The following is a 9,525-nucleotide window of genomic DNA, read 5'->3' on the forward strand; positions in this document are numbered from 1 at the left end:
TAGCCTCAACTCATAGGTAAATGGGACAGCCACCACAGTCAAGCAGGCTACCTAACAAATGGCACTGGGCTACCCTGAGGTGATTCTGACCTTTCGGACCCTGTAAGTCAAGCACCTGCCTCCTTCCAAACTGCGGTCCAGAATCAGGCTGCAACACGTTCAGAGAGGCTTGGGGGAGTCCACTCAGTTCCAGAGACAGAACCCCACTTGCCCTGTACTGTCTGCCAAGAACCAGTATAGAAATGATCAAGCGTTGGGCAATAAAGCATGAAGAGTCATCTGTCCTGCTGCCATTCCTACTCCGGGCCTTGTTATGTATGGAAATGTGTGACGCACTGTCACCAAGACCATTTTAAAAGTGCTAGTTATGTAACTAACAGCATAACAAAGGCTAAATGTCACATAGAAATCAGTTCTGTGTTAGAGGAACAGTGTTAGCAGAGCCCCAAACCCTTAACCCACTAGGTCACAACCCTCGGGGACTATGTTGTCCGGCAGCCGTAGGCCTTCTCTTCGTAAACTGAGTATTATACTACTCTTTCTCTCCTTCCTACTTTGTAAGCCTTAGAAACCATATCCTGGGCTGTGGATATAAGAAAACCTGACAGGAACATAACAAAAATCATCTCCAGAGCCTGCCTCAGCCCAGTCCTACAATACTGAAAAGGGGGACCAAACACACAGCCGCCACTCCCAAACTATAGCACAAACAGGAGGTACGCCCAGGCTAAACAAAGTGAGATTTGACCTCCAAAAACCTCAGACTCTGGAAAGATCTGACAGACTGCAAGAGCCCTTGGCTGTCAAGTACAAGCCTGTCTAAAACTGTGACTCCACAGCCCAAAGCAGGTGCCCAAAATCTAGAAGGAAGATGACACAGAAGAAATGAGCAGTACCAGGCAAGTGGAGGAGATGAACCCCATCGGGCTGGTGGGTCTGCCTCTGGCTTGCAGCCACTCTCCTGTTCTCACACAGACCAGGAGCTACTCAAGCCCCCATCCACAGCCCTGCCTTGGAGAAGCAGGCACTGGGCTGGCTTCTTAGGGACACCATTGACAGATGGCTTGTGCATCTGCCCCAGTGCCCACTCCCAGCCTTCCACAACTATGCTCTCTCTCCACAACTTCCCTTGTTTCTGCATCCTAGTGTCTGCTACTCTCTGCCCCCTTGTAATCCCAGCACAACAGGTGTTGGGAGTGAGAGCAAGAGCCTACAATACCATAAGTTGCAAAGTCTTGTCCTGGTGAGGAAGGGAAGTAGGGTCAGGTACAAGAAAGGGAGATCTGAAACGCTAACATGGGAACTCTTGAGCATCAAGACACCATGGGCTCAGGTTTCCAAAGTCAAGCTACAATCTGTCCCTCCCCAGGACCCTCTTCTTAATCGTGTTAGCGCTCACCTTTGGCAAAGGTTTCTGGTAGGCCTGCATCGCCAGAAGTAGAGGAGCTGCTGTTGTCCAGTTGTAATACCTATTGAGACAAGGAAATGGTGTCAGAGAGGGGGTATAGGGACAAAAAAGCATGTCTATTGTCACGTGGGATGTCACGGGATGGGTGGAGCCCATGAAGTCTTTTATCAAGCCTAGTGCGCTTGCTCCCTTCCCAGCCTTCCACGTTGACCCTGTCTACACAATGCCTCCCTTCCTCGTGTTCACCTCACAGCTTTGATGAGGGTGAAGGATCAGCAACAGACAAGGCAGTGGGGTGAGCAGACAGACATGCCACGAGCTGGCAGCAGCCAAGTCCCACTGTGAGCTCCTGGCTCCAAGCCATGACCTACTGACATCATGGAAAAGGGACAGGCGACTACTCCATAACCTCCTAAGACAATACAGAAAACACGTGCAGCCTCCACTCAGTGGGGAGTCTACCAACCATAAGTCGAGATCACTGCTTACCACAGACCTTGGGGGACAATAAACTAATGTCTCTAAACTAAAGGGCAGCCGTGCCACTATGCCTAGGACCATATAGGGTCAAAGTCCCATAGTCCAGACCCCATGCCTGACATGGTCAATTTCAACATCCGGTACAGGCACAAATTAAAATCCCCAAGATGGGGCTGGGCTACAGCTCAGTGAGGTTCATGCCCTGAAAGAATCTGGCCTCAGATCCCCAGCCCCCACACTGAAAAACCAGGCCTGGTGGCACAGACCTGTAATTCCAGTGCTAGGGAAATGTGGAAGCAGAGGGATACCTAGAACTTGCCTGTCAGCCAGTCAGGCTGAACCAGCAAGTTCCAGATTCAGTGGGAGACTGGGCATGGTGCCAACCACTTTAATCCCAGCACTAGAGAAGCAGAGGTAGGCAGATCTCAGGGAGTTTGAAGCCAACATGGTCTACATAGTTCCAGGACAGCTGCCACTACACAGAGAAACCCTGACTCAAAAAACAAACAAAAAAACAGAGTGCCCAAGATGACAGACAATGTGGACCTCTGGCCTCCTCATACATACATATATACATGCATACATATGCACATATATAGACATACACACACACACACACACACATATATATGCAAACACACCATATACACACACATATACACTTACACAAAATGCGCACACATACACCACATATACACTTACACAAAATGCACACACGCACACACTCCCCAAGACTAGCAATAATCTCAACCCAGCAGCTACATGGGAACATAGAATTTTACATATAATAAAGGGCAATAATTAAGTTTAACAAAGACTTTGTTAAGGCTTGACAGAAGCAGTACTGTGCCACTGCCAAAAGGACTGTCAACAAGAACTCACTTATTACCAATCTTGACCACGAGGTTGGGGTCATCGATGATAGCAGGGTTGTCGGCAAATTGCTGATATGACACGGCTTGCTCCAAAAATGCATCTGTGGCAGCAACGGGTAGGACAGGGGGGGAATATCACAAAGTGTGTTTCTTAAAGAAATAGGGCAATTTTCAGCTTACTCATTGCCATGAGTTTCCCTGAGTTTATAAACTGCACTTCATCAGATAGTCCTATAAATCCTGCAAAGTGCTCTACTAAAGAGGGAGCACGGATTGATGGTTTATTTGGGGGGAGGGAGTCTTAAGATATCAACAAACATGGGGATAGAGCTTGCATGTAGAAGCAGAGTAATGTTTACCAGGGATGCCAGCTTGAGTCACTTTTGCTATGGTAATCTGAGACAAGTGACTGAACTCCCCAGGCCTCGAAGATCTCCCCTTATCATGTACATAATGATCATGGTACTAAAGATGGAGGAAGATGGCAATCAGCATCCTACCCAAAGTGAGGGCTTGGTCAGTGTTGGCAGCTGCACTGCCAATTACTGTAGGGCCTGCTGCTGCTGACCATGCTCATCCTCGCTCATCCTCGCTCATCCTTGGAGAGAACACCCTCACCAAGCTCCAGGCAGGAATGCTATGGGGTCAGAAGGCCCAGTCCTCAGCCTTGGACCAGAGAGCCTTTAAGTGTCTGGCCAAAGACACTGACTTCCTTCAACTTCCCCACTCAGATGGGCCATGCCTTGACCCTTAACTGGAGCTCAGTCTTACTGGCCCAAACCCATGTGCACTCATCCCCTGGGGAATCCTAAAGCTCTAGGTGGAAAAAAGTCCCAGATGACAGCAGGTATGGGGGATCACTCCTGTCAGGGAGAAAAAATGTCCCTTGGTCATGTCAACCCATACTGGCCTCCACAGGAACCCCCAGGATCATGATGAAGGCCTAAAGCACTCTCTCTGGAGTTCACAGCCACACCTGACTACAGAGGACCTCGGAATTCCCACCAGCAGCCCAGTGTGCGGGTACCAGGCTGGGAGCTTCAGTAAGTTACCAGCCAACTCAGGAATATAACAGACATAGTTGTCAAAACTGTGATCTTAGAAGATGCAAGGGATAAAGAGAACGAATGGCTCAGAAGGGCTGGTGGCACCCAGGCCAGTCTGTGCATAAGACGTCAGCCTTAGGAAGAGGAAGTAGTGTGGCTAAGAGCATGACCATCCCTGATGGGAAGTCCATCTACCGGGGACAGGGTGGAAAGAGCAAGCAGCAGCAGAGGGAAAGAAGGAAGATGGAGGAAAATTTGGTCTCGCTCGAGAATCCAACAGGTGACCACAGCTGCTGTGCCAGCGAGGGGTCTCAGGCACACCTCTTCATGAGCCTATCATGAGGTTCTCAGACCTTTCTTTCCAGTATGGCAGACAGTGTGCAAAAGTCACCAAGGCCTACCAGTCTCTGGAACCAGAAAGTCACCAAGGCCTACCAGTCTCTGGACCCAGAAAGTCACCAAGGCCTACCAGTCTCTGGTTCCAGCCTCTGGAACCCAGGAGGGAGGGAAGCATTTCCAGAATTCCCCAAACTGACTCAACCGCCCTTTCCCTCCTCTAGGGCCCCAGAGATTTCACACACTCTCTCCAGTGTTACAGAGTGACTGATGTGACCCCCACCCTGACCCCACAGGATCACCTTTGAACATTCTTCAGGGCTGGCCCTGGATACAGGGACACCCATTTGTGCTCAACAAACATCTCTGAGAATAAACGACCCCAACAGCCTTCTTGCTGCCTGAAGGCCCTTGCACCCTGACAAAATTCTGAGGACTTCTAACTAACCAGCTAACTAACTGGACTCATGTGGGGCCAGAGACCAGTGAACCTTCCTCTTTCTCACCAGCCACAGCCAGGAGCTAAAGAACTGATCCTAGAGTTCTCACCTCCCGGGCCTTCTGACCAGTGGCCACTAGAGGGTGCTGTCCTGTAGGAACTAGTAGTACCTTTGGTGATCTCTCGGTGGTCACTGAGGCCACCACAGAGGGAGATGGCAATGGATGGCAGGTCCCTCAGGCTGTCGGAGGTGCTCTCCACACCGCTGTCGATGCCCGAGCTGCTCACCGACTGTGGGGACTGGTTGGTTGACCTGGCTCCGTTGTCACTGGCTTGTTTGGGGAGCCCACCAGGATCCCCACTGAAAAGAGAGAGAAGCTGTTCTGAGCATCCCACCCTCCTCACTCCGACGATTATATCAAATGGCCCTCTAGAAAGCTGCACCAAAAAGGAGCAATTGCTCACCTCAGGGCAGCTTTGTCATCAAAACATCAGTACAGATGTCAAAGTAAACGACCCAGCTCAGGAGGGCCTGTCACATTCTCCTGTGACACCAAACCCATATGAAGTAAATCCCAGAGAAAGTGTGTGCCTGAGAGGCCACTGTTACCCACCAGGGCACTGGCCATCCCTATATCCAAAGGGAGCTACAGCTGGGTGTTCCCCCAAAGACTAAGTGTGAATTCCTCCCAAGAAGGATCTCTTCTCTCCTCTCTCTCTCTCTTTCTCTCTCTCTTTCTCTCTCTCTCTCTCTCTCTCTCTCTCTCTCTCTCTCTCTCTCTCTCTCTCTCTCCCCTCTCTCTCCTTCCCTCCCTCCCCCTCTCTCTGTCTTTCTCTTTCCCCCTCCTCCTCTCCCTCTCTCTTTCCCTGTCTCTGTCTCTTGTCTCTCTCTCTGTCTCTCTCTCACACTCCCTCTCTCACTCCCTCTCTCACTCCTTCTCTCACCCCCTCTCTCACTCCCTCTCTCACTCCCTCATTCACTTGGGCCACTGCTCACTGCAACCCAGGCTCAGACTCCTTCACGGAATAGCCTTGAGCTCACATTCCTGTCGAGAGAGTACAGGGCAGTCACGTGCCCCTATACACACACACACACACATACACACATACACACACATATACATACATACACACACACACACACATATACATACATATACACACAGACACACACAAAGAAAGAGAGAGTCTTAAACTGGCCCTTCTCAGACTACAAAAAATGGTATCAACCATTATGACAGACAATGGTAGCGCAACCCTGCAATCCAAGTACTCAAGAAATAGAGGCAGCAGGACCACCACCAATGCAAGGATACTCTAGACTACAGTTAGTCTGTATCTCAAAAACCAAAAAATAAAGTAGTTTGAGTAATGAAAAGAACTTTTACTTCTTGGGGAAATACAGGGCTGCCACTTCAGGGTCCATGTCCGTGAGGTCATCCAGATAAACACCATCAGCTCCAAGGTGTCGGCTTCGTTTATCTGAAAGAGTACATGGAGTGGATCAGAAATGTGGTATCCCAGAAACCAACTCAGGAGATCCATCTCCAAGAACAGCATCCGAGCCCAAAGGGCAGATCTGCTCCCCAGTACCACGGCTGCCTCCACCTCCCCATGCCCCTCCCAACAAGGGCCATACACTGAGATGCCAACAAGCACACATCACTGCAGAACTCCCTTCTGCATGGCCCAGAGGGAGCAACATCATAGCACTCATCCACAGAGAGCCTGACAGGTTCCAGTCCCTCAACAGTGAAGCTGTCACCATGATTACCGTAATTGATAGCTGCAGATGACAAAACCTTGCCTGAACACTTCCCTGCTGACACTCTAAAACACAGCATCCCTAGGGCTGCATGATGGGTCCCTGGGCACCGTGTTCACAGACTTCCTCTCCGCTCCCTGCTGAGAACTGTGTGGCTGGTTCATACAAACCCACAGTGCTACACCAAGCTACCTGGCTCACAGGGGTGGGGCTCAGTATCATCACTTATTCGGCACGGGTGGTGAGCTGATCAGGCATCACTGTTACTGACATGGTTGGAAAACATGAACCTCTAACAATGCTAAACATGTCTGGCCTCAGGCTAGGACAAGGGACACCCAATCTCCTCACATGTCGAGAAAGCACAGGTTGAAGATTAAACACAACAGATGCCGTGGATCTGGGTCTTCTCTGAGTTACTGGAAGCTTCAGATGAGGCTGGAGTGAGTCTGGTGTGTGGCCTGTGAGTAAGCAGGGAGCCCCGCACTTGGATTCATACCTTTCTTTCTGGAAGGAGAATCTGTCTTGCTTGATGACTGCGTTGCGTTGGAAGATGGAGCCTTGAGCTCTTCGGCCACAGGTAAAGGTGGGGCTGCCGCCCCTAAGGACTCGAGATCCTCCTCATTCACAAACTGCATTTCTGTCTGAGCCTTGCTCTGGTGGATGAGCAGGCCCCGGGCCATTGTTGGTGACTGGTCACTAAAAGTATCTGAAGACTCACTATGAATGGTCTGAAAATGAACTTTATCAGAAGTCTTCCGACTCCCCAAGGGGCTGGACTCTTTCATCTTGTGTGGAGAAGGTGACTGTAAGAAAGGAGAGAGAAAGAAAGGGGGATTTGAGGAATGTTGAAAGCCCAGGCAAAGAGAAAAGCTAGGGAGTCAAACAAGAGATCAGTTAAGAGTCTGTGGCACCTGCCTAGCAAACCCAAGAGCAGGATCTCCAAAGTCTGCAGAGAGGACATCATGGCCCTGGTATCTTCTCTTTCTCGTGGCAAATGCTGCACCCAAAGCAAGGATTCCAGGTTTTCACCTATACTGCCAAGGCTGAGTGGCTGGAGAGCACACGAGTGTCTTTGGGAGGGGTGGCAGGGCATGGTGGGAGCTGTGGACAGTTTGGGTTCAAAACTGAATTGAAGACGAGGAGGGACACTATTGCTGATCCCTCTAACTCGTGTGCACCTTCACCGGGCCATCCCCACTGCAGACCAGGAGCCCCCACCCATGCTCGCCATCTCCCATGAGCTCTGGGTTCTCCCTGCAGCTCTTTGGTTTCCATATTTTCCTCATTCTCCTCCAAGTCTAGTTGGATCTCAGTTATATTTATGATTATGAGTAAAAATTAAATAAGCACAAGGAAGAAGAAAGCACCAGCTGCCAAACAGAAGTAGCTGAGAGTGACGCAAGCTAAGTGCATGCAGCCCCCACAGCCCTCCGAAGAAAGGGAGTGGGTCTCATGGTGGGATATTCAACAGAAATGAGAATAAATGCACTCCGCCTATGCAGGACAATGTGGGGGAAGGGATCCCTGCAAAAGCAATCTCTGTTACCTCAGGGCAAAAGGGTGGGCAGTCAGCATGGGCAGCAGCTAAAAAGATGTCCATGCTGCTGGCCATGCACAGCCTCTCTGAAACCTGGGATCAGGATGCATGGGTATGCACCCCTTGTGAAATATAGAGCTGTGTACTTAAAATCTGCATCTCTCTAGACACATGTGTCAGATTTCACTTTCTCCCCAAAAATGGGGCTAAAGAAGACATAGCAGTGATCAGTTTGCAGGAGAGGGAATTTACCATGCACAGATCTGCTGTTATGGAAAAGGGAAGGCAAATGAAACTGATATGCACCAGTAGGCCCTCCCTATCTGATATCCTGGGCCCCTCACAGACAGAACTATGCAGCAGTAGGTAGGTCTTCAGTTAGAGCTGCTTAGCCCAAAGAGGCCAGGTCTGTACTGTCACACTAGCTCTCCAGCAACTACTAAGGGTAATGTGTTAAAATAGCTGGCTGGACCAGTCCTGAGGCTCACAGACAGACAGATAAGAACTCGCCACAAAAGCATGATACAACCTGAAAGGGGAAGTGAGTCATCCATAACCAGACACAACAGACCTACTCTCTGCCTTCACTCATGAACTCATTACATGTACTGAAAGGGGCTTCAAGGGACCATAATATCCTCTAAGAACCTTTTGATATAGATTTAATGTATATGCACACATATATGTATGTGTACATACATATTAGATATATCATAGACAGGGTCCTGCTATGTAGAACTTGCTAGATCAGGTCTATCTCTGACTGCTCCAAGTGCAGGGATTGTAAGCATGCACCACATATATGTAGCCCTTACCATTTATTCTTAAAGGTGGCAATGAAATTATTTAAGATGACTACAATGTGTTGAAATATGAGTCAAAGTGTCTTGAAACAAAATATTGTCATCCTGTATTCTTGGAAATGTGCCTGATATAGATAGATAGATAGATAGATAGATAGATAGATAGATAGATAGATAGATAGATAGATATAGATATAACCAACTGCATATGTGAACTTTACAAGGTGAGAAACCTGAGGCATACCCAAGAAGAAAGAAAGGGAATACAGAGCTGGAGATGGTTCATAAGTTAAGGGCACACACTGCTCTTCCAGAGGACCACAGTTGGGTTCCTGGCACCCATATCTGGTAGCCCAAGTTACCTAAGTCATAGCACACTGCCTGGGACTCCAGATTCAGGGGACCCAATAACCCTGGTCTCCTTGGGCACTTGCATTTATATGCAAACGCACACCATGTACACACATGTCCTTAAAAAATATTTTTTAAGAAGCAGGCGCTTAGAGAAGGCTTGAGGAAGCGACTTCACACCATCTCTTTTAGGCTGTCTGTCTGTTCTTATATTTTGCTGCTAAGGCTATGTAGGCTTCCCCCCTGTCTGAGATCGCCTTGCTGTCGAATGCAGTGGGGAACTCAAACCCAAGGCAATGTGCCTCCCAGAGTCCCCTGGCCTCCACCACACCCAGCCTTTCTCCATCTCTTCCAGGGTGTACAAAGGTTCAAGATCAAGACCTCACCAACTAGATGTTAAAACTCTTCCCCAGTGATGAGCTGAAGCCTTCACACACTGTCCTTCCACTGGCTTCTCCTCATCCCTACACCGCACCACCGCC

The 9,525-nt window shown here is 49.2% G+C and overlaps 1 protein-coding gene across 7 annotated transcripts in view; it reads right to left on the bottom strand.

Moving 5' to 3' along the window:
- Lpin1 (lipin 1) overlaps nt 1-9,525 on the bottom strand; it is a 108,185-nt gene that overhangs the window by 25,153 nt on the left and 73,507 nt on the right. For all 7 annotated transcript variants that reach the window (XM_031355818.1, XM_031355817.1, XM_031355820.1 and 4 more), the window contains 5 exons: nt 6,849-7,155; nt 5,973-6,066; nt 4,755-4,945; nt 2,771-2,864; nt 1,400-1,469 (listed from right to left, as the gene is read on the bottom strand). In XM_031355818.1, the coding sequence (XP_031211678.1) occupies nt 1,400-1,469; nt 2,771-2,864; nt 4,755-4,945; nt 5,973-6,066; nt 6,849-7,155 (756 nt within the window). The remainder of the gene's footprint in view (nt 1-1,399; nt 1,470-2,770; nt 2,865-4,754; nt 4,946-5,972; nt 6,067-6,848; nt 7,156-9,525) is intronic.

The sequence above is a fragment of the Mastomys coucha genome, unplaced genomic scaffold, assembly GCF_008632895.1.
Source record: "Mastomys coucha isolate ucsf_1 unplaced genomic scaffold, UCSF_Mcou_1 pScaffold6, whole genome shotgun sequence".
NCBI classification, from domain to species: Eukaryota; Metazoa; Chordata; class Mammalia; order Rodentia; family Muridae; genus Mastomys; species Mastomys coucha.